At 48.3% G+C, this 25098-nt stretch overlaps 2 protein-coding genes across 5 annotated transcripts; both read left to right on the top strand.

Annotated features, from left to right (window-relative positions):
* The first annotated feature begins 34 nt into the window (after positions 1-34).
* ube3c (ubiquitin protein ligase E3C) lies at positions 35-16182 on the top strand. Its single transcript, XM_037280099.1, has 24 exons — positions 35-168; positions 681-791; positions 859-912; positions 1061-1135; positions 1360-1491; positions 1573-1688; positions 1871-2028; positions 2137-2290; positions 2754-2959; positions 3044-3195; positions 3283-3470; positions 5998-6084; positions 6155-6312; positions 6382-6611; positions 7635-7739; positions 7823-7910; positions 8881-8978; positions 9053-9185; positions 9627-9874; positions 11802-12014; positions 12962-13150; positions 13228-13294; positions 13443-13573; positions 14868-16182. Exons 2-24 carry the CDS (start codon positions 726-728, stop codon positions 15036-15038), a joined length of 3219 nt encoding a protein of 1072 aa, XP_037135994.1. The 5' UTR covers positions 35-168; positions 681-725; the 3' UTR covers positions 15039-16182.
* Positions 2047-25089, top strand: dnajb6b (DnaJ heat shock protein family (Hsp40) member B6b). 4 transcript variants are annotated; one of them, XM_037279490.1, is made up of 10 exons: positions 2047-2076; positions 19952-20100; positions 20345-20454; positions 20526-20600; positions 20781-20879; positions 21882-21998; positions 22068-22221; positions 22301-22371; positions 24466-24624; positions 24766-25089. In XM_037279490.1, the coding sequence occupies exons 2-10, from the start codon at positions 20036-20038 to the stop codon at positions 24876-24878; spliced, it is 963 nt and encodes a 320-aa protein (XP_037135385.1). In that variant the 5' UTR covers positions 2047-2076; positions 19952-20035; the 3' UTR covers positions 24879-25089. The 4 variants fall into 4 exon arrangements, with proteins under 4 accessions (XP_037135385.1, XP_037135386.1, XP_037135384.1 ...); XM_037279491.1 differs by lacking the exon at positions 2047-2076 and adding an exon at positions 19168-19189 and having other exon boundaries at positions 19850-20100; positions 20784-20879; XM_037279489.1 differs by lacking the exon at positions 2047-2076 and adding an exon at positions 19168-19189 and having other exon boundaries at positions 19850-20100.
* The last annotated feature ends 9 nt before the right edge of the window (positions 25090-25098 follow it).

Here is a 25098-nt window from a genome sequence, read left to right as displayed (position 1 = left end):
ACGTTCCTTTCGTCCAATTGGCTTCGCAGACGTACAGGAAGCGGAAGTAATCGGGTCTCCGCTTTCTCCCGGTGGTGTGTTGACTTCTTGCGCACACAGGGAAATAAATCGTCCGGATTCACCTCTAAAACAGCTCAGCGCAACCCCCACGCAGTTCACACGCCAAAGGTAACCATTGCACATGCTGCCAATGTGCCACCTATAGTTCCGCTCCGTTCCGTCCAACTATAACAGATGTCTCAAAGGGGCACCCCACCGTGATGGTAGCCCTTATCAGTGCTAGCTCCTCCGCTAGCGACTTAGCTCAGTCGCTAACTAACGTCAACAAAGTCGTTCTACGCGAACACGGGTGTCGAAACGTTGCGCCAATATGCACATTTCCCTCTCAATTTTTGCTATATTTGATTTTTATCACGTAGACGGTTTCGTTCGAAGCCTGCTTGCTGAGTCATTTGCTAGCTTAGGAAGCCGGTTGAACTGAGTGTGGTCGAAGCCGAATCCTAACAAATGACGTTTGACATTTAAATAGGACTGGAATAAAACGCTCAAGTGCTGTGTGATTTATCAGCGTCCTGTATTGTTTCTTACTTACAACTGTCAAGCATATTTTTGACAGCTCTCCCACTAGCTTTTGGTTACACCTTGGTTTAGCTTTTCTTGGCTTTTTTTTTTTGGTGCAGGAATAAGTGTCAATATCGCCATCAGTCAATGGGAAAGAGGTGAAGATGTTTAGCTTCGAGGGTGATTTCAAGACGAGACCTAAGGTGTCACTCGGAGGAGCAAGTAAAAAGGTAAGGTGTGGTTATTGGTCCTATCCCCAAATGACAAGGTCAGTCATATATTGTATGCTTTTCCCAGGAAGCCAAAGCATCCCTGCTGCATCGTACTCAAGAAGAAAGAAGAAAAAGAGAGGTGACTAATACACCGTGGAGCTTTTTGGTTGACACACTTTAGAAATGAAAGATTCTATTCACCATATGAATGATGACCATATTGTCAGAAATGGTTTTTCTACAGTAAGATTGTTTCCTCACTTTTTCTTTCCCCCGTCATGTCTCAGGATGATAGGAAACGGCTGAAGAATGCCATCCTCATTCAGTCCTATGTACGCGGCTACCAAGATTTGAAGCGACAGGTCGGTTTTCACGCCAATCGCAAAAAATGACTTCTTGTAATATCACATCTTTATTCTCAAAATGCTACAACTTTAATAAATAGTTCAAACATCTTTGATTAGATCTTGGAAATAGTCAACTTCTTCCCACTTCAATATACTACAATTGAATGTCAAATCTCGGCGATTTCTTTCTTTCTAAAATGGATGGATGGATGGATTGATTGATTGATGTTTTTCTTCAGTACGCAATCCAGAGGGCCCATTTTGACGACTGCGCCAACCAGACACAGCCCGTTTTGGAAGCCCCGACCCTAAGTCTGCTTTCGAGGCAGCTCATCTTTTTCTACCGACAGAGCGTGGATGCGCACAGATTGGTGAGAGGACAGCTTTGATTATACTCGCCTGGCTTTGTCTCTCGACTCCAATGTCATTTTTGCGTGTGTGTTTGATTGCAGATATGGCTGTGCCAGAACCTGGTGAAACACAACTGTCAGTTTGTCAAGCTGCTCGTGGCTCCACACAGGCAGACGTGTATGTTTCAGATCAAGAGGCTATTGGGTTTTTGCTGCAGGTACTTTGGCATTCTAATGAGGATCTTTGCACCTAATGTCGTCGTGCATTCGTGCTCACCAAGGTTGAGATTCCGCTTTTGAATCTCTGCTCTAGGCGTTTTTTGTTTTTTCTTTCCCCCCCAAATGAATATGCAACTTCAATAAAACCACTCGATAATATCTCCAATGTTTTCCCAACCAGACTCCTGCAGAACTGCGGTGACGACAGCTTAAATGTGGCCGTTCCCATGCGGATGTTGGAAATCTTCTCGTCGGAGAGAGTCTACTTGCCCGTCTTGGCTGACGCCAACCGTGTGGCGTCAACGGTGGAGCAGATTTTGCACTATATGATCCAGAAAGGTAAGCAAGCGGCGACAGTCCCGTCCGTCCGTCCGTCCGTCCGTCCGTGTGTCAACAACCCGAAATGAAATATTTGTCAACATCTCACGTGTTGTCGTCCTTTTTCAGGATATTACAGGTCGCTGTACATTTTGGTGACTCACCGACTCCCTCCGAGTCTGGAGTACAGTGACTCTCCTTCTATTCCCTTGGCAAGCACACTATTGGAACACATCCTCAAACCTTTGCACTTTAGCTACTCCTCCTGCACAGCGGGCGCCAGGTACGACAAGCTGGGTCGGGCTTCTTTTTTTTCATATTCTTTTACTCCTGGAGTCAACACTCAAGTCAATTTACAACAAGCTGTAAAATTCACCCCCCTGCCCTCAAGTCGTCTCGCGACTGTTTGCCTTGCGTCGGAGACATTCTTATGAGCAAACGTCCAGGGTTCTCCTTTTCTTCTTTGAAGAAAAGCAAGGCGGGAGCGAGAGGAACTTGTGTACACACACACGGAGTCCGACAGCTCATTATGTGACTTGGGGGGGGGAGTGACGGGGGCTCGCCAGATGTGAGCCACACAAAGCAGCTCCGTTTGCTGACATAATAGCCGAGCGCTCACTTAGCAGACTGATCAACCTGCCCCGCACATCATAAAGTCTGCCCCTCATTTTCATTCCTAATTGGTTCTTTTTTTTTTTGGACCAAGCAACTTTTTAAAGTGGAGCTCATCTGCCATTGTCTTCCAGGCACTTTGTCTTTGCCGCCTTCACTGAGGAGTTCATTTCGGCGCCCTTCACGGAGCAGATCTTTCACTTCTTCATCCCGGCCCTGTCCGACCCCCGGCTGGCCTTCCCCTTCGAGGCCTTCCTCGGCTCCCTCCGGCACACCGTCGCCCAGAATCGCGCACCCTGGATATTTTACTTTGTCCTCTCTGCAGGAGAGAACTGCCTGGGTGCGTAGCCGTCGAGTGGATTCCGTCAGCCGTCGTCACATCTGTCCGTTTACCTACCTACGACCGCCACCATTCGTTTGGCAGGTTCGCTATCGGAGGAAGGCCTGCTGCTGTATTTAAGTGCTCTGCGGACATTGCTGCCCCTGTTGCCCGTGACCGAGAGCTGCAACCGGCCCGAGGTGGGCAGCGACTCCGAGGATGACTCTGACGCCGATATCCACCCGCTGTCCGTGAAGGTACCATAAGCACACGGTGTGCGTGTGGCACGCACGCGGACAACCTTCATCAACTTAACCGGAACGAACGCCCTCTTGGCCCATTAGGATGACAGTCGCATCTCCGTGCAGCTGATCACTGAGGAATGCGTGCGCAAGCTGGACACCAAACAGCAGACCAACACGCTACTCAACCTGGTGTGGAGGGACTCGGCCAGTGAGGACGTGTTCACCATGATGGCGTCCATCTGTCACACGCTCATGGTGCAGCATCGCCTCCTGGTTCCCAAAGTCAGGTGAGTGAATTTGCAGTATCCCACAAAAGGTTCAAATGGGCGTCTGTGCGTTCTATTTTTTTTCCAACCTGTAACGGAATGGTCACTATTTAAACCTTTTTTTCCAATATTAAGAAACACTTAATCGTCCATTTACATTTGTACAATTAGCACCGTAACATGTTTCGAGGCAGTAAGTGTCGTTTAAGAGAGCAAAAGCTAGGGCATCCGTCCGCTGGCCGTTTGCGAAGAGAGCAGAAGGTAGGGCATCCGCCCGCTGGCCGTCTGCAAAGAGAGCAGAAGGTAGGGCATCCATCCGCTGGCCGAGCGCATCTCGCTGCCATTTACAAGCGGCGACAGGAAGCAGAAGATGTCCGTCAAGCTGTCAGGGCTGGATGAGGGCAATTACCTCTTCTCGGGAGGCTGATTACATGAGGGCCAGGATGTCAGAGGTGCTGGTTGCCTGGCTGCCTGCCTGCCTGCCTGCCTGCCTGCCTGCCTGCCTGCCTGCCTGCCTGCCTGGCTGCCTGCCTGCCTGCCTGGCTGCCTGGCTGCCCGCCCGCCCGCCCGCCCGCCCGCCCGCCCGCCCGCTAATTTACAGTAGCAGAACCTGACTCAAAATGGAGGCCTGGAAAAAATTGCCTAAGCCACTCAAAATAGATGCTGTTTTATTTTAATTTTTTTCCATTCCATCCGTATGTTGAGGCTATTGAGATAGTGAAAACGATTACGACAACGATCGTATTATGTGTCCGCGCTTAAAATTTACAACTCGAGCAAGACGGTTGACTCATAATTGTAGATTTTGCCTCTCCGGGAGAATTTCAAGTGCGCTCCGTTAATGCCTTTAATTTTTTTACGACGTCCCTTCCTTTTTCCTGCCACTTTTGCCATAAATCCCGCCCTTCGTCTTTCATCATTATTGGATATCTGTACAAAACAATTAGCTGGCCGAAGAAGATGAATCACTGCGAGAGTGGACGGGATAGCTTTACAAGAGGCTAAGGGGAGCAAATTGCATCCTGCTGTTGATTTACTGTGCTGATCCACTAAAGGAGGAGGAGGAGTGGCTTTCTGAATTTGTCTTGCCAACCTTGCGTTTTTCATAAAATATGCGCAAAGTCGGAGCGCGATTAAAAGCCGATAATAGATTGGAATTGCTTTTCTAATGATCCCCTCGCCCGTTCTCTAATGCCATTTTGATGGTTAGCATTGGGTATGAACCGCTTTGAAAGCCCGAGCGGAGAGAAAAGCAAACGTCGGTCGGCGGGCTCTTCGACACTTCCGACCTGTGGAATAAAAGGATCCCTCCCGCCGTGATTTATCACGCTGTTGTTGTTTTTTTTCTCTTTCTTTCTTTCTTTCTTTCTTTCTTTCTTTCTTTCTTTCTTTCTTTCTTTCTTTCTTTCTTTCTTTCTTTCTTTCTTTGCCCCCCTCCCCAACTCCTTTTGACTTTGTTTATTAGTGGTTCATTCGGTGATTGAAAAGGGGCTTTGGGGGTTCGGGCAGGCTGTAAATCAGCACGTCAGCTGGCATTTAGTGCTTTGTTTCCCATTTCAATCAAACACCCGTGCCACGGCTTGTTATGAGCCCGCCGCGGCACTCTCCTCCCTGAGCTTCTCTCCAGAGCCTTGTAGCGTAGACAGATGGCGCGTGGCGGGCCGCGGACCATTTTTCAAGCCCTCCTTATCGGGGTCAGCTCCGAGCGGCGGGGGCCGGCCATTGAATCGCTTGATGGGAGAGGCGGAATTTGAGCGGCGTCATTTAGATCAACACCTGTTCTCGCTCCCTCAACACTTGATGTCCTGTCAAAACATAAGCATCCTTAGAGAGATGATCTGAAAAGTCTACACAGCCCTGTTCAAATTCATCCATTGTCGCCTGCACAAATGGAATTATTGATTGTCTTTTGGGGCTTTTACTTCTCCAGTCTGAGGACGAGAATAATGCAAGTTATGGAATGCAAGTATTTGACAGCTGACCGAGAGGCCATAAATTTGCTGGAGGCACGGCTCTTAAATTTGGCCTGCTTAGCACAATATGGTCACCTGCTCTTGCCCGCTGTGTGACAAGCCACGTACTTTAGGAGCGTACACACGCAGGCCGTGAACAATGAGCCGCTTCACACCTGGGCGCGCGAGGTATGCGGGGGCCCTCCTCTGTGTTATCATGTCATTCTCCGCGAGCGTGAGGGAGGTCACGGCGAGGGCCTCCTGCTCTGGCCTCCATTGTCTCCAATTGATCCCCCCCCCATTGGCCATTAAGTTAAATGGGGCTCCAGCAGGAAGCCGCAGCGGCTGTTTATGACCGCCAGCAGCAACTAGTTTACTAATGGAAGGTGCCTCGCCGAAATAAAGCTCAATGGCTCATTTAATTTCCTTTTGGAGAGGGGAGGCCGAGAAGATTCCACGATAGTGAACAATGTCATTTATTTGTCGGCTAAGCGAGGGTCTCTTTACAGTCGTTCCGGCCGGCTTGTTAAATGATGAATGTTGACATTGAATGCTTGAACCCCCCCCCGCCCCGCCTTTCTTTTGCTCTCCCGCAGACTTCTGTACAGTTTAGCCTTCAACGCACGGTTCCTACGGCATCTCTGGCACCTGATCACCTCCATGACGACCAAAATGATTACCGGGTGAGCTTTGGGAGCGGCCCTAAAATCCGAGCGCAATTGCAGCAAACTGAGATCTGTCCGTCTTCACCAGCTCCATGGTTCCGCTGCTGCAGCTGATCTCCAGAGGCTCGCCCATGTCCTACGAAGACTCCAACCGCATCATTCCGCTCTTCTACCTCTTCAGCTCCCTCTTCAGCCACTCGCTCATCTCCGTGCACGACAGCGAGTTTTTTGAGCACGAAGCGGAAGGTGCTTGTTCTCTGACTTGCCGCATTTTCCACGATCGCTAATATTCTCATTCTTGGAACAACGCAACAGGTCAGCAGACCCAGTTGTCCACGATGCCTTTCACACTTTTGGAGCTGGTGACTCTGTCCCGCTGCCTGAGGGACGCGTGCCTCGGCATCATCAAGCTGGCCTACCCGGAGACCAAGACGGAGCACCGCGAGGAGTACATGGCGGCCTTCCGCAGCGTGGGCGTCAAGACCAACGCCGAGGTGCAGCAGCGCATCCAGGCCGAGCAGAAACGCTGGGTGCAGCTCTTTAAGGTAGAAGCGGCACGTGTGCACCAGTGCCTTGACAGTGCTTTGCTGAAAATCAAGCAGAAAGCAATGAAGCAATGGAGGAGCAGCTGTAAAGGTCGTGTGCTGGCTATTTACCTCAAGCAAATGAGATGGAAAATATGCCCTCCCCTTTGCGCCTCGCTCACTCTAATTACGCGCAAAAAGTGATTACGCGACCTTGCCGCCGGCTGGCCCTGGCCGGCCAATGTAGAAAGTGACTCCTCGGAAGGAAGGTGGACGAATACCTGAGAAGGGGCTTGATTTTCATAAAAAGGCCTCTTGTCAGCTAAAAGGACCCATTAAAAAAGTGCATTTTCCAAATTGAGCGCTGGGATTTACAGTGGCTTTAACGCCGCCGACCCCTAACACGCTAATGTTTGCTTGGTGTCATCGTCCCTCCCTGCCTGCCTCCCTCCCTCCCTCCCTGCCTCCCTCCCTTCCCATCTTTTATCGCCCCCATTGTCGAGCTATCCATTTAATTGAAAGAAGCTAATTGAATGAAAATGATCAACTAAGCTTGTATTAATATTGCTAATGGAACTTTCTTCTTGGCCATGTTTGGAGAAGCGTGTCATGACGGAGTTTGGGAAAGGCCCATTAAGGCTGGCACTTAACCCGATGGGCTGATTAAGGAATGCTTATTCATTGTGGGAGTCGGGGGCTAGCCACGGCACGCTCCATTGACAGCGTTTTGCACTCTGCACGCTGTACGATTGATTGGCGTCCTATGAAAATGACGCTCTTTAGGGGAGAACGCTTCCATTTGCGTTCTATGGAAATGCTCCCTTATGGCGGGACGGAAGAACTCGTTAAAGGGGCCTTTGTGCGCTGAGGTGAAACGGCGGTTGTCGTCAACCTCGATTCCAGGAAGTTGTCTTAAGGTCGCCGTACTTTTGTCTTTGCAAATACCAAACGAAACAAAGTGAATGACAAACCACCCAACTTTGACTCTACCTTTCGACTCCAATGTTTTCCAACTCTCATCTTTCTTTGTATGCACTCAACCAGGTCATCACAAACTTGGTGAAAATGTTGAAGGCTCGCGACATCCGCCGACCCTTCTGCCCATCGGAACACTGGCTCTCTCAGGAGGTCAACATTCGAGCCGATAAGGTAGCGTTGCTTCGATCAAAAGTCCTTTCTTTCGTTGAGTTTGAGAAAATCCCGGCAACGGTCACGCTCATTTCCACGCTCAGGTCACGCAGCTCTACGTGCCGTCTGCTCGACACGTGTGGAGAACCAGAAGGATGGGTCGCATCGGACCGCTCCAATCAACACTGGACGGTACTCTCGGGTTTTTTTTTCATTTGAACTGTAAATACACCAAACATATCCTTTCAGGCCCACATTGCATTTACATTACATTACATTGGCAGCTTAGGGAGAGGATTCATTGAATGCCAATCCAATGTGTGCATTGCAATGCATTAAGCATTATTGCCACCTAGAGGCCTGGAGTGGAACAGCAGAACCGTTTCTTTATAAATGATTTCCCTTTCCAGAATTTTATCAGTAAAAATATATGAATTATTTGAATGGATCATATTGAGTCTTGTCTCGTTACATAGGGTCACGACAACATAGCCAGGCCTCTCTAATAGTAAGAAAAGTGCCCAGATGTGTGTGTGTGTGTGTGTGTGTGTGTGTGCGTGTGTGACTGCATTGTGTGAAAACAAGCTGATAACAATGTGTGTATGAGCTGCCTAATGTCACTCCCAGGCTGTATGGCCTCCATTCAATTAGCCTGAAAGTACCTGCTGAACTCGGCCACATCTGCTCCTGCTGTTTGCTCGCTCCTTTTCTCATTTTCTCAAATGGATCCCCCCCCACCACCACAACCACCCCACCCCACACACACACTCTTCGCCGTCCTCCCCCCCCGAGCTGATGTACGAGCGATATATCGAGCGCCCTGACGGAGGCGGTATTTCTACTCAAAGACGGAAAATGCAGATCAGACTGACTAATTGAGCAGAACTATTGAGCTGGAGTGGAGGCCAAGTGAGGACTTTTGCTATTTTGGCTTAACAGTCTAAATGTGGGTGGAGGTTGGTAGAAAACAAACGTCACTTTAATGGATGAGTGGCGGATGGACAGCTCCATTGAATGCAGCACACGGGCCATATAATAATTCATTAAATTTGTATAGCGCTTTTCAAAAACCCAAAGACGCAGCCATGTACTTGACGTAAGTAAATGTTATTTTTCCTATCAAATGGGAATGATTGTTCCTATTTTTGTGTGCACTTTGCAGTGGGCTCTGAGCCTCCGCAGCTGTCCGTGTCGGAGGAGAGACATCTGGCTATCCTCACCGAGCTCCCTTTTGTCGTTCCGTTCGAGGAGCGAGTCAAGGTAACGGCTATGCGATAGTCCGTCCGTACGGCTGACGAGAAAAAAAAAAGTAACTATCCGGTATTGTGCGTTAGATCTTCCAGAGGTTAATCTATGCCGACAAGCGGGACGTCCAGGGGGACGGGCCCTTCTCCAACGGCATCGTCGTCACCATTCGACGTAACTACATCTACGAAGACGCCTACGACAAACTCTCGCCAGAGAACGGTATTGACAATATGAGGGCAAGCGCTGTCAATATTCCCACTCGTTCTCAAACTTTTGTTCGGCCCCCGATAAAATCTTTATATGGAGGTAAAAATGAAGGTTAGCTCCTCCTCTCGCCCACGCCGCCACGTGCGTAATGGTGCTTGCGATTATTCTAATGGAAGGCATAAAAGGCGGAATCAATTATTTTAAGTCACCTCTTTTGTGTTTTGAATTGAAAAGGCCACCCGAGCTGGGCCCCAGCACTCTGATTAAAATGAGTAGTAGGCTCAAGACATGATCTATATCATTTATGTGTCTATCTATAAGTTGGAGCTGCCTGATTTAGCGCCTTGCCCTGCCTTGCCTTGCCTTGCCTTGCCTTGCCTTGCCTTGCCTTGCCTTGCCTTGCTTGATTTGAATGTATCCAAAAATATTGCTTTGGATTATTTACACGTACAGAGCCAGACTTGAAGAAAAGAATCCGGGTGCACCTGCTGAACGCCCACGGCCTGGACGAGGCGGGCATCGACGGCGGGGGCATCTTCCGCGAGTTCCTCAATGAGCTCCTCAAGTCGGGCTTCAACCCCAACCAGGGCATGTTCAAGACCACCAACGAAGGCCTGCTGTACCCCAACCCCGCCGCCGAGACGCTGGTGGGGGAGTCCTTTGCGCGACACTACTACTTTCTGGGCAGGATTCTGGGGAAGGTGAGCGGCCGGCCCGAGCTCGTCCCAAATTGGAGCCTTTGCCCACCGACTTTAATCGGATGGCTCTTAGACGATCGCTTGACCTGAGCGTTCAACCCAAAGAGTTTGCGTATTCGCTCATCCGCCAACGCTAATGGTGGTGGAAATAGATGTGAGTTTGACTTTCAATTAACCCTACCTCCAGTTCCTCCCTCTCGCCATAAAAATGGACGTTTGAGCGGCCATTTTGCACGGCCCCGTCGCTATTTGTTTAGTGGGCAAAGCCTTTATATAGATTGCATCACCGGCCGGCGGCGGGCGAGGCTCAAAGGACACGGGAGATTAATATAGTTAATTAATGTAGGAGGCGTGCCATTGTTGCGCTGATGCATTACGGCCGCGGCGAGTGGCTCGTCTGCTGCGGGTACTCACCCAAATGGGATTGAGCATCACCACCGGCACCGGCAGCGGCAGCGGCAGCGGCAGCGGCTCCTCATCCTTCTTCCTCACTTGTCTACCCGAGTGACGGGCGGGAAGATTTAAGGCGCAAACATGGACCGGGCCTTCTGCCATGCAGCCCCCACACTGTGGAACTCCCACACCGACCACCTAAGAGCACCCCAATCCACTGACTCTTTCAAAACCGGACACCTCTTTACTCTAGCATTTCCGTAATCCCTGTTCTCATATCCTGGTTGTCGTCCAGTTGTTTTATACTTGTCCTTGCTTTGTTTTCTTGTTTTTACTTGCCATGTAGCACTTTGAGATTCCCCCGAATGTAAAGTGCGTTATAAATATGCAGGTTACAGCGGAAGCCCCGTTGATTGCGGAGGATACATTTCAAATCAACTCACAATAGTTGAAAAAAACCATCCAGCATCTGGCGTTCTCTATTATTGCATAACATCACTTGGGGAACTACACAGGACACAGAATTAGTTGTTTTTTTTGCTCCCTCCTAACTAACTATGAAGGTGAGCGCAGTGAGCTGTATAGGTGCCACCCCCCCCCCCCCCCCTTTGATAGATGCTGATGCCTTTTAAAGGCATTATAATTTTATTGATGGCGATTTATTTGGCAGCCAACAGAATGCACCTGCAATGTTGCTGGCATTTATTCCACCTGATGGCGCCTCGATCTGCTTTAATTGCGCTGCCACTGCACTCACTTATATTAAAACGCCCGAGGGCCATAATAATTAATTCTTAACGTCCCCAAGTCATTTTGGCACAATTTCTGGCAATAAACACTCGTAAATAAAGTAAGTGGCGTTGTTGAAAAGAAAAAGAAAAAAAATACGATGGGAGCCCCCCCTTCCCCCATCCATAAACGTAGCCTCTTCCCGGCACCAGCGTTATTGATAGGTTTCCGGGGGCCAGGCGGCACATATGGTCCCCCAACGAGCGCTGGCCACCACCGGCGAAATACTAAGTGGATTATTTTGCATAAAAAATAGACAATGTTTGAAGTTGCGCAATTAAGCCGCGTTTAGAAAATAGGTGTGATTTACGAGTCGGAGCGTGTGTGTTTAAGATGCACGCATTATGGAAATCCTGGGGATTTATAATCCATTTAGCTGATGCGCTCAGGGTTTTTAGCGCTATCATTTATAAAGAGCTGCATATTTAGGGCTTCTTTTTCCGACGATTCCAGTACATTAGCTTTGGAGTTTTATGAGTCACCTGCCTGCCTGCCTGCCTGCCTGCCTGCCTGCCTGCCTGCCTGCCTGCCTGCCTGCCTGCCTGCTGCCGCCGCCGCTGCTTCTTAATAGCGTCTCAGGTCAAGGTGAGACTTGGCATTTAGAAAAGTTTGAGATGGATTGACTTTTGCTCTCAGTTGCGCCAGCATATTTACAATCTTGACAAAATGGACCGAGCATCTGTCGGGACTTTTTCCGTTTTGGTAGTTTGAAGCGTCACCTGACTAGACCTGGATTTGGTTCCCCCAGGCTCTTTACGAGAACATGCTGGTGGAGTTGCCCTTTGCCAGTTTCTTCCTGTCCAAGTTGCTGGGCACCAGCGCCGACGTGGACATCCACCATCTGGCCTCTCTGGACCCAGAGATGTACCGGAACCTTCTCTTCCTCAAGAGCTACGAGGGCGACGTGGAGGAGCTGGGTCTCAACTTCACGGTGGTCAACAACGATCTGGGAGAGGCTCAGGTGAAACATTTCCTCCATCCAAAAATGACAGAAGCGAGCGGCATCCAAGCTAAGAGTCGGAGCCCGGGCGGTTTACTTAACCGCGTCTTATTAGCTCTGGTCAAACAGCGGCCTGAAAAGCGGCCGAGTCGGCAAACACCATAGGGAGGAGGGGGGGGGGGACCATTTGCGGAAGATTAGGCACACCCGGCTGCTCGGGCGGGAGCAGCCTGCCCTCCGTTTGCCCCCCCCCCCCTCGGCGAGATAGCGGAGAGAGAGCCAGATAAGAGCCGTAATTCTCGTACATTAGCACATAATGGCACTCTCTGCCAGAAGAAAAATTTGAGCAGCAACTTTCATTGTGACTCAACGGTCTCGGGAATCTTATCACGATCCGCTTTTTGTTGGAGCCACGGCGTCAGAGAGGCCATGCTTCAACTCTGGTGTAATGTCTCAGCGGTGAGTAAACAACCTGTCCAAAGTGTCTCGCTCGCTCGCTCGCTCGCTCACAAGAGAAATAAGAAATGACAATGGGCGCAAGTGACAAAGTTGCCATTTAGCGGGGCCGTTCTTGTCCTCCCGCAGACATTGTGATGTCATCCTAAAGCCGCCTTTATGAACCGCCATGAGCACATTTTATCAAGCGCTAACTGCTCTAAAGCTAATGAAAAGAGAGCCCGGGGCCAAATTGTATTGGAGCAGATGTTCATTGGCCGCGCTATATTTAGCCCAGCACTTAACTGCGGGCACTCGACGGGGCTGACGCACCTTTAATCAGAGTGCTGCGTTTTAATGACCTGCCTGTGATGGAGTTCCATCCACCTGGCGCGCAACTACGCTCAACCCCTTCCTGCCTATTTGCATGAGTTCACCAAACTTAGCTGATAGGAAAGTAGTCATTCATCAAGGGTGTATTCCGGCTTTCGCTTTGTAACTGACGGAACGTCCCAAAACGTCCGTCCGGGTAGGTGGTGGAACTGAAGCTGGGCGGGAAGGACATTCCCGTCACCACGGCCAACCGCATCGCGTACATCCACCTGGTGGCCGACTACCGGCTCAACAAGCAGATCCGGCCGCACTGCCTGGCCTTCAGGCAGGGGCTGGCCAACGTGGTCAACCTGGAGTGGCTGCGCATGTTTGACCAGCAGGAGATCCAGGTGAGCGAAACTTGAGAGGAGGATAGATAGATAGATGCCTTGCGTTCAGAAATATTCAACTTTTGCTTTTTAAACAGGTGCTGATATCCGGCGCTCACGTGCCAATTTGTCTCGATGACCTGAAAAAGTTTACAAACTACTCAGGTAGGTGGCCTCACCGTTGGTGGTCAAATTGAAGTGCGCACTACTTGGCCAGTCAACTCATTTGCCGTCTATTGGTCAGATAAAAATGCAATCAATGTAAAAAATGGTTGAAAAAATGATTTCCGCTCCATCTTTGCCGCGTCCTTAGGGGGCTACACGGCCACGCACCCCGTCATCCAGATCTTCTGGGAGGTGGTGGAAGGCTTTACAGACGAAGAGAAGCGCAAGCTTCTCAAGTTCGTCACCAGCTGCTCCAGACCTCCTCTGCTCGGCTTCAAGGTTGGACCATTGCGTCTTTTGAGTCCCGCCAAACGCGAAAGGCAGCAGCGCTGTGCCATTAACCCAAACGTGGCTTTGATGTGTTTGGGATGCTAAGAAAGGAGAGAGAGAGAGAGAGAGAGAGATAGATAGACGACTTCTTGAAAACAGCCACCGACCGACCGACCGGAGCGATAAGGCCGCTCTGATAAACCATTAAGTGTTATCGGGCCCCGCCGGTTCACGACCCTGCTTTGCTCGCTCTGGACAAATATTGTCATTTTTATTCAAGAGTTTGTAGCCAGCTGAACTTTCGAACTTTTCACGCATCATTTCCCCGCAATGTTGCTGAATCACAGATTCTTCGGAGAGTCTCCATTGGAAACCGCTTCCATCATTTGTAATGCGCCTTACGAGGAAGCAATGTCATCAATGTATCATTTGACATTTTCGGTCGGGGGCTGCATTTTTTTGGTGCTGATTTTCAATTCAACATAAATTTGGTCTGATCAAAATAAGTGGCGACGTGTTAAGCGCTTTACATGAGCGCATTTCTAATTGGGGCTAAAAAGGTTTGGGAAGTAGCAACGATGTCCATTGGGATTGTATCTTTTTATTAGCCTCATTAGCTTTCTCCAACTTTATGGCTGTCCCGCCCGTGCTAGCATGGAGGATCCAAATCCCTGCTGTTACCTCCTCTCGCCACCTCCGTTTTTAATCCATTTGACTTTGGCCAGCACGTGTGGGCGGTTCTCTCTCTCCCTCTCCCTCCCTGTCCGGGCGTTAATTTGTGGTCGGCCAGGGCGGCCCCCCTGACACGGCCCCCCGGCTGGAGCCAGCTCCGCCTTAATTAGCTGTCGTGAAAGGAGCCCGGGATTCATTAGCGGAGATATAGGTGCTGTCAAGCAGAGCCATTTAAAAATGATGATGGAAATTGCACCTTTTTTTTTTCCTCCTCTCACCTCCCCTCTCCTCGGGAAACGACACGTTCTCAATAAGCAACGATAGTTTAATACGGTAATTGTCGGAAAAATGGGGTCGTTGCGGCTGAGACCCCCAAGAGCCATTTAATCGGGATGATGGGCTATTTGCTGACTTGGAATAGCGGAGAGGAAATCGAGGCTGCTTGTGATGGGAAGGCTCAATGTCACGGTCGGCAAAAAAAAAACGCAGGATAGATGACATGAAATGAGCGTTCCCTGCCAGGTCAAAGTGCGGCCTGCTTTCTAAGCGTATCCTTGCACAGGCTAGAAATATATCTTTTTTCTTCTCAATGAATGTACTGAACTGGTGGACTTCAATCCCCCCCCCCCAGGAGTTGTACCCAGCCTTCTGCGTCCACAACGGCGGCACCGACCTGGACAGGCTGCCCACGGCCAGCACCTGCATGAACTTGCTCAAGCTGCCCGAGTTCTACAGCCAGCATCAGATGAGGAACAAGCTGCTCTACGCCATCGAGTCGTCGTCTGGCTTTGAGCTGAGCTGAAGCTACGGCCTGCACTGACTTTTCCTGCTTTTTGTGTGTACGAGCGTGTGCGTGCTGAATGCGTGTTGAGCGCCAGGGGACAATGGGCTTCACGTTAAGAGGCCGTAGCCTCTGTTTTAAACACGTTTTCTTTCTTCAGTTAAAGAAACAAAACCATTTTTCCACTGCACACCTTCTCACAGCTATTTTTGCGCTATTACTTTGAGGTCTTATCGCTAATTTAGTGCAGTAAAGTCATAATTACATTTATGGTTGGTTTTTTTAGGAAAAGACAGGGTAGTAAACGAGGCCATAGATATAAAACAATCAAATATCACGACAGTCATGAACCAAGGATTCCCTCCCTGGATTAGAAATGTTAGACGTGTCCACCAAATGGCGCTGCATCACCCACACGCAAAGCATCCAGTCATTTTTTTCCCAATCAAGTCATACCTCCTTCAGCCAAAAAGAATCGACGTTTTGGTGTGAAAGTGTGGAAGACTAACCTAGACGCATAAGACTCATGTTGAAACACACACCTCTACTTTTTCCCCTTTAAGCATTGGATATTTGAACACAAACAGTGCCGATGGGATTTGAACAGTTCAGATAATGGTGGTTGTAGTCATTTATCCTCTGCGAGGACCATAAAGGAGCTGCCATCTTGACTGCATAGACTGCTGTATGTTGTTCTTATACTGCCTCCTGGTGGCTATGGCGGATACTTATTTTCTTGGTGCAGTTTGACAAAAGAAATGTGGTGGAAAACTGACGAGTGAGTCCCAAACCAAGACGAGTAGTGCTGAGCAGAGCAGTGGAAAAGCGACATTAGCGCTTATACCTTTTTATTCCCCCCCCCCAAAGGTAATGTGGCCTCATATAAAGGCAATACAAGAAGAGTGTGCGGCGGCATTCATTTTGTGATTCCGTCAAATAGTCCTAGCGTGTCATAGCCGTGGAAACCAACGTTTTTCTTAATGCGGATTTATTCAGCAGGGCGATGAATTTGTGAATATGTACATGTTCTCTTGAACGATTCATTATTTCTTCAGTATTTGTACAGGTTTTCCTCCTTGTGTGTGGGAGAGAATGTGTCGTGGTTGCAATAGTTCCGTGTAGCAACAATCGAGTGTCTGGCAATAAATCCACGTTTCTTTTTTCAGCTTTCTTTTCTTCGTCATTTCAAGTAACGGTAGCGACGTAAAGCAAGCTGGCTCTTTATGGCCTCTGACATATAATTAAAGAAAGATCCAGTTAAGAAACAGTGAGCAGAACTATTCTGGCCTTGAGATGCATTACCTCCCGGACCATTGCAAATGAGGCTTGTGTGCGTTTGTCGTAAATCCACTATTCATGGCTTTTTTGGAGCCATGCCATCTCATCTCCTCTCGGCAACATCGCATATCTCAGGAGCCCCCAAACCTTCACCGCGTGCGACTTCAAGTAGTAATTGGCTCTTAAAAAAGCCGACTTGTCATCGAAATGAGGGATTCATCTCAATTATCCCGAGATGTATTACTCGGTGATGGATTCCAACTGACAGCGTTAATGCGGGATGCTGTGAATCATCAGCGGCAGGCATCTAATACACTTTAGCCCGCCGCCGCCGAGGTAAGCATTTGAACGGCAAATTAAAGCTTTTAGTCTTTGTGTTGAAGCAAAACTCCACACAAATCTCTTTCTAAATCCACAGCGCTTCATCCTTCCTACCAGGATCTTATCAAAGTAGCCTAAAAAAAGGAGGGACATTTTTTCATCGTTTCTTTGACACCAGGAAAGTTCTTCATCTTTCCCAAAAGCAAACAGCCGAAAAAATCACAAGGCCTGAGGAGGTTCTTTTCTTGGGTTGTGCTCCCCTCTAGTGGCCATGCTTCTTTTATTTGTGCCCTCGGGCGAGTATTTCCTTCAATGCTCCACAGGTGGCGCAGGTGCACTTTCGACCCCCTGGAGATCCAGGAACATGGAACTCATGCCGTGTTGTACCTTAGATATTGCTACTTTTTTCTTTTTTTTTTTACTTGTTGGTACGTTCGGACGTTCAATGCAATCTAATTGCGTCTTCACGTCATGCGTCAAGCTCAGTCGACGCTGAAAGGCGTGCTGCCTTCGCGTACCCCTCGTAATAAATGGTTTTGTAAGACGTGCTTCAAGGTGGTGACATCGTGTAGGAATAAAATAGAAACTCAGACGTGTTCATTTTTAAATTGATTCCTTTCCCTAGCTATTGACTGTCTACGACAGAGAGAAGCCACCTTCGCTGTGCGTTTCCGGCTATTCTCCGACGGTTGGTGGACGCAACCGCAGCAGCGCATTTCCTGTAGGTCGCACCAGGCAGGCAGGCAGGCAGGTAGGCAGGCCGGCCGGCAGGCAGCACCACCAGCGGCACCACCAGCAGCGGCAGCCGAGCGGCGTCCGTCCGTCCGTCCGTCAAAAGAAAGCGGCCACAGGAGTTTCGTCGGGTCGAGACAGATCCCATCAACCAAGTGAGTGGATGTTTAACTGCTGCTACTTTTATGGCCAATCAATGCCGCATTTTTTACATTTTTAAAAAACAATTTTTGTAATCAACGTAAGACATTATTGTTGGTACATTTTTCGCATGCAGGGAAGATAGATGCACGTGGAGAGAACTGGAAACGCTGCAAAAATGAACGAGGGAACTTTGATAGAGCCAAACAGTTGTTCATTTCTTCAAATGTTGTAGCACAGTAATTATTTCAAGAAAAAACGTTTCCTATTCAAGCGGAGCGGAGCGGAGCGGAGCGGAGCGGAGCTACTCGACTTCAACAACACTCATAACGTCACAATTTCTCGTGACGTTTGCATCCGTTACGTTTTCCACGAATAATCGTCAGTAGTGAATTAATACGCAACTAAAGTAGTCGATCGGCTTTCTGAAGACTTTTTATATGTCCATTTGAATGTTATTGAGTTCCAGTGCTTTTTTTCGCCAACTTGGTGTGACATATGGATGGTGATTTTTTTGTGACGTAATCGTCCAGAAATTTCTCGTTAGCGTCATATCATACAAAATGCGTGGTGGTATTAGGGGGGGGGGGGGGAAACGAATTTGGAAAGCAATTAGCAATTTTCATTTGAAAAAAGTCGTAATTCGATGAGAATAAAGCTTATTTTTTGTTGTTGTTTTTTTTAAATAAAAGTTTAGAACGGCATTAAAGCAAACGTTTAAGTTCACCCAAAAATGTTTTTAGTTTTCAATATTTCATAATGACATAGCAGTAAGTTATTTTGGTCAGGTATTTTCAGGGTGCGAAGTATTTTCAAGTATTTTTTTCAATTGTACTATTAGAACACAACCAAAAGTCAAAAGTTGCACATTTATTCAAACTAAAATATTTCCATGAAATAGTCAATTGTTTTACAATAAAACCAGATCGAGTGTGTATAATGAAGGCACAAAGGGCTCATCCTTTTTCTTTGAACATAAAAAAAAAAAAAAAAAGGCTGTTGCTCACTAAGACTGACTGCAATGTTAGGAGTCAACAGAGTAGAAGGCTTGATAAGATAACTGCTGACAAATAAGGCGTAGTTGACCACCACCAGCAGACATTGTGTGTCCAGACCTTTGAAGCAACTCGCTGGATGCTCACGTGACCTTCCCAATGAGGCCATTCTGCTGGGCGTATTTTTAGTTAATTGTGTAGCGTCTGTCTATGTGGCCACGCGACCACCCGTTTCATGCTGCAAACGACTTGACGTGCGCGATGTTACTTGGAGCGTCAGTCACCCCATTGATGGACCCGCATCGTTTTTGGTGCACACTGAGCAAAGCGGAAAGCTTGCTCTCTATGTGCAACTGTGTGTAGAATTCCATGTCCTAAAGTGGAACGCCATTCTGTTCTGTGAGTACGTACTGGTGGGGAATCATTTTGATCTTAGTTCTTGTTCGATTTGGACACTTTTAACCCTGACAAAATGTGTTTTTGTAAAGACTGGCAAATATCTGGCCCGGCCCACCTTCCACTGGCGGTGCCAAAGCCCCCCCAATGCTCAAAACACAAGCGCAAAGGCCACTGCTATAAATAGCCAGCAAAACAGGGCCCGACAAGTGTAAACAGTCCTACCTTTCACTATGGCAACCGCTGGCGTGTCTTAACGGCCGGCCGTGGAGGAAGATGCGCGTGGGGATGTTGTGCTATTTCCGTAAGGTCAGCGACGCTTGCGTATCGCATGACATGTTTGCTCAACACATGTCTTGTTTATTTTATGCTCATGTCTTTTCTGCCCTGTACAATGCCGGGACCCCCAAAATAAGCATTTGAATGAAAATAAGGCTTTAAACCAACGTACAGAGCTTTTTTATTTTTGGCTCTTGCCTGCTGACGGAAAACTGGCAACAGTCCATGAGAAGAAGCTTGCTACAGCGTACTGCAGCAGACATTTACAGTCAGATGTTAAAGCGCCCACCAGGCCAAAGTTTCTTTTTGTAGCTTTGAAATAGCTCAATCCTGGTCTGTGGAAGATCAACAAAAAGCAGGGGTGGACCATTAGGTTTGTTTCACAAGAAGCAGTGAGTCAAACAACACAATTGACTCCCTTTTTGATGATTGTGTCCTTTGACTAACTCAATTCAAACAAAGAAACGCCAAAGAAAGGAGTCACTACGTGATCTGTTTTGAAGTAACAAACTAGCAAACCAACATGACATTTTCAGTCAATCCAAACTATGTTGTAATTGTCTCCACTCACTGTGAGTGTGTGTGTGTGTGTGTGTGTGTGTGTATGAGACCTGTTGCAACTTGTTGTAAGCACAACACGCTTCATTCTTGGGTGTGCTCGCTCGCCCAACATGATTTCTTCTTTGACAGCCTGAGGGTGAGCTTTAGCTCTCGGTCGTCACATTGCAAGAAGAGTGAGTGAATGCCCGTTGTGTTCCTGCTTGAACACGGCTCGCCCTCTGGTCTCACCAGCCGCCCGCCCGCCCGCCGCGCAGGAGCCTCTGCTTGTGAGCCTCTGCTTGTGAGCCTCTGCTTGTGAGCCTCTGCTCGTGAGCCATGGTGGAGTACTACCAGACGCTCGGAGTCCGCAAAGATGCGACGCAAGCGGACATCAAGAAAGCGTAAGTGTGCTCCATCCCGCTCCGTCTGTAATGACAGCTCTCCGGAGAGGAAATGCTTTCCCGTCCGTTAGACGGCGGAAGTTGACTGACTTTTTTCTGCTAAACGTCTGCCAAAGCTCCTTAACGGTCCACAAAGTCACTTTATGAAATGAAATTTGCTCGCGAGTAGTGTCAAAAAACAAAGAGCAAGTCTGCCATTTTGAGTCCTTCTAGAAGCTTGGATTTGTTCTTTTTTTTGTTGCAGCTACAGAAAGCAGGCGCTCAAGTGGCATCCGGACAAGAACCCCGACAACAAGGAGGAGGCTGAGAAAAGGTTCAAAGAGCTGGCCGAAGCTTACGAGGTGCTCTCGGACGGTGAGAAGGACGTCGAAGCAAACGTGCCTGACGCGTTGTTTGCTCAAACCTTTGCGTCTGTCTGCTGGTAGAAAACAAGAGGAATATTTATGACAAATACGGCAAACAAGGGCTGTCGTCTGCAGCGGGAGGAGGCAGCGGCGGAGGCGGTAAGGAGCTGAACACTGCCTCGCTGTCCATCAAGCAAATGATTGTGTTGACCGACTATATATATTCAGACACATTTGATATTAAATGGACACTCAATGACATTGTTTTAGTACAGACATATTTTGCAAGAACATCAAAGAAATGGCTCAAATGGCTTTCTATTTTCTGTCGCGCAGGAGGCCATAACAATCACTTTGGCCACGGCTTCACATTCCGAAAGCCTGAGGATGTCTTCCGGGAATTCTTTGGCCGAGATCCCTTTGCGGATTTTTTCGGTAAGTGGCCGACGAAAACCAAACATTTTTTTGAAACAAACAGAAGCCATAAACTAATCCGTGAGCAATATGAGAATTAGGTTTTGGTCTTTCAACGCGAAAATTCCCCAAAAATGCCAGCCTATTAAATTGGCTGAAAATAATGGAAGCAGCAGCAGCAGCAGCAGCAGCAGCAGCAGCAGCAGCAGCAGCAGCAGCAGCAGCAGCAGCAGCAGCAGCAGCAGCAGCAGCAGCAGCAGCAGCAGCAGCAGCAGCAGCAGCAGCAGCAGCAGCAGCAGCATCCATTTGATCCGTGGCTTGATGGCTTTGGCAGCCTTCCCAACTCAACTCTGGGACCTGTTGTGAGGATGCTGCCAAAGTAGCTCCTCTGGATGGAGCGCCATTTCATTTGCCTTGGCTTCAAATCATCCCTGGCCACCGCAGGCCGGCTGATGATGTCACAACAAGCTACGTATTAAACGTGGAGGGAGGGAGGGAGGGAGGGAGGGAGGCTGCCGCATGAGGGAGGGGCCGCCTCCCTCGCATGTGCGCTGGACGGCAGAGCAGAGCCCAGCTCTAAATATGGAGCTGAATGCGAGCGTCGACATCATCCGGCTGGAATGCTGTCCAAAATAGCCACCCGTAGTCGAGTGCGTGCAATCGTGGCGGCGCGTGGGGAGAAAAAAAAAACCTAACCCAAACAAATCATGTTTAACGTGTTAAGAAGAACACATGTTGGACGTGTTGAGAAGAAATGACTCCTAAAATCAACTCATCTGCATCCATTTTGGAGCAGTCGAAAGTGGGACGTCTCTGGCGCCCTCCAAAGGGAGCACACAGTTAATACAGCTGTCCGCAGGTCTTTTTAGTTTTGAGAGGTGGCGTGTCTTTCGGCTTCAATTTGTGTGCCTTGTTTCGTTGAAAACTAGCTGAATTCCAAATCTCCAAATATGAACACTACTGTATATCAAATTTGAAAAGAACACCAAAGAGTTTGTCACGTGACTTTTGTTTGGTTTTCAGACAACGACCCTTTTGGCGACTTTATCGGGCACAATTGCCACTTGGGGGATCCCCGTTCCCGGACAAGAGGCGGCGGCGGCGGTCCCTTTGATTTCAGGGGCTTGTCGTTTAACTCGGGTGCGTATATCCCAATGGCAGAATCCCTTTGAATGTTTTAATGTTCCCCCCCCCACCCCCCGTGCCAAGGTTTTAACGCATTCGGCGACATGGGCAGCGGCAACGGCGGCTTTGCCTCCTTCTCCTCGTCGTTTGGCGGTGGCGGCGGAGGAGGAATGGGTAACTTCAAATCCGTGTCCACTTCCACAAAGTTCATCAACGGCAAAAAAATCACCACCAAGCGGTACGTATTGCCTCTTTTTTTTTTTTTTTTTTTGCATCACTTGGTGCGACGCGAGCCCAAACGGCGTGCTGGTGTACAGGACGGTGGAGAACGGACAGGAGCGCGTGGAGGTGGAGGAGGACGGCCAGCTCAAGTCGCTAACGGTTAACGGTGAGGAACAAGACAGACTGAGACTGGATAACAAGTAAAGTTTGCTTTAGCAGACGCAAAAAAAGCCGTGCCACTCAGCCGTGTATTTATTGCAGCCGTATTTCCATATTCTGCCATGTATATTTCTATCCCGTACGGCCCGATGACATTGTTGGCATGACGAGAGCTTCAACACATTAAGTCAGGGTTGGGCAACCTGTGGTGGGTGGGGTAGTTACATCTACGGGGGGGAACCCCCCCCCCCCCCAAAAGCCAAGCCTCCCCACAAATGGTTCCTCAGCGCTGTCTTAAGTCTTCTAACTGCACCTTGCTCATGTGGCGTGTGATGAATGAACATGTGAATAACGTTACATTTGGTTTTTCATGATAAACACAGCGCATGTTGAAATTCCGCTAGTACCTCTAACACCAGGACCAGAATGTTCAATAAAACTTCATTTTATCTTTGCGTTGTCGCTAGTTGCACTGTGTGTGTGTGTTTTCTTACTTCTCACACTTTGGTTTTGTCTGACACATTGCTTGAAACCTATTTGCCAAAACGACACTCATTGTTTGGTTCTAATGCTCATCATCATCATGTGTGGGTGGGTGGGTGAGTGAGTGAGTGAGTGAGTGAGTGAGTGAGTGAGTGAGTGAGTGAGTGAGTGAGTGAGTGAGTGAGTGAGTGAGTGAGTGAGTTGCACAACATAACTCATTTGTTCATCTCACTCGAGGTGACTCACCTTCACCGCTTGGCCACAACTTTGACTGCCTGCACTTTCTATCCCACCCAACAGCCACTTTATTAGGTACACGGCATACAGCTGTCCAACAAACTAGTTGTAAATCAATTTGTGAATTAATCACTCGTCAATTTAATAGTTGAGTAGTTGTCCACCTCAATACTGCATTGTTCAAGTAAAAACTGCTCGCCCGTACCATTGAAATAGTTAAGACTACATAGTCATTCAAAGTAAAGGAGTACAACTCAATGCAGGCAGTATTTTCAGTACCATTTTGAACGAAGTAAAAAAACGGTCGAATACAACAAAAATCAGTCCTACGTTTGCATTCCTATATTTTCCTGTCTACGAACTGAAATAAACTTTTGAAGAGCTGTTGATTAGAGGAGCAGAAATGAAATGGCTCTTGTAGAGGCACACTGACGCCTAGTGGCGATTCATAGGTAAAGCTGGGTTTATTCAAGTGCGCTCTATTATCTCGGTAAAGCAAACTATTACCTGAGTAAAAAGCACCGTTTTTTCCTCCCCGCCAAGTATTTCAATTTCAAGTAATTCAAGAGATAATTGCTCGCTTTTACCCTCCCACGAAAACGAGCGCGATTGCCCTGCATCGTGTGCGTGTGGAGAATGTGTGCATGCGTGTGCTTTCAAGGTCACTCATAGGCAGGCACGTAAGGTGAAGATGAGCGTGGCGTGGCGTGACGTGGCGTGGCGTCAGCCTGGCCTGGCCTGGCTCAGGTCAGGTCAGGTGAGGTCAGGTCAGGTGTGTTGTGTCCCATTCCTCACATACTAAGCAGCGCTTTAGTTTGGAGTCACGCATGCGCATTGCTGTTGCTAAGCGACGCTGCAGCCAGCCCTGCAAAAACTGGTTTTCTAAATCATAATTTGGAATTCCACAATAGTGATTTCTTTCAAACACTATTTGATCTCCTTTTTATTTGCCATGATGGATTGCTGTCGAAAGCCATCTCGTTACCCGGGTAACCACATTGTGATCAAGAATATATTGATCCGGTAGACCCAAGCATAGTGAGAGAACTTGAGAGGAAAAAACTCAAACAATTGTCCAAAGTGAGCTCGGAGAGCATCTGCCCCCCGGGGCTTCGCTTCCTTTGCGCCTACTTAATGGGCGAGATTGGCCTGTAATCTGGTGCCGTCATTCGTCTCCCCGGTGCTGCCCATAATTCAAAAGAAATGGAAATGACCTGCAGGGAGCAATAAGCAAATTCCATTTTATTTACATCAACGAAAAGTATGCTTTTGCTATTTCGGGTTGTGGGCATCAAGATCCATCCATCCGTCCCTCCGTCCGTCCATCAATCATCATGAAAGATGACCGAAGGTATGTATATATTTTGTTGTTCCAAAACAGATGTCCCAACAGACGACGACGACGACGAGCATCGCCGGCGCAGACACAATCTTCCCGTCGCCTGCTCACACCACCAGCGCTATCTGAGGAGCTTCGCCCAGAACCCGGCTGGCGATGACGACGAGGACGACGACGAAGGAGAGTACGGCCTTAGCAGAGGTGACAAACGTGTGCGTGTTTTGGGGGGTCCCAACTTTGGCCCAAGACATTCAAACAAGATTGTTTATCCTCGTTAACATTACATGTATTGTGTCAAATTTGAAAAAGCCAAATGACGACGGCTTGTCTGGCTCCTCCCAGGTCACGCGGACCCCAAGAGGAAGAAACGTTGGCTAAGGGAGTCAAGACGAAGAAGAGCGCCACCACCCCGACTCTTCTTCCCCACATTCGGAGGCTTTGGTCCTTTTTTCTAAAATGGTCATTACTTTGAACTTGACGTAATGTCCAATACGGATCGGAATTTTCCATATTTTGCAGCACAAATCCTCAAACCAAAAAAAAGTGATGAAGACAAACCTCTCTCCATGTATTTGACCCCCCACGAACATATGGATGCGGTATAAAATATCTGTTGTTACTTTTATGAACTTTTATGAAGCAATAAATGCACAAAAATGACTGACTTTAATACGT

Source organism: Syngnathus acus, chromosome 20, assembly GCF_901709675.1.
Source record: "Syngnathus acus chromosome 20, fSynAcu1.2, whole genome shotgun sequence".
Classification (NCBI taxonomy): domain Eukaryota; kingdom Metazoa; phylum Chordata; class Actinopteri; order Syngnathiformes; family Syngnathidae; genus Syngnathus; species Syngnathus acus.
The sequence above is the reverse complement of the archived record's forward strand: the minus strand, read 5'-3'. Positions and strand labels throughout refer to the sequence as shown.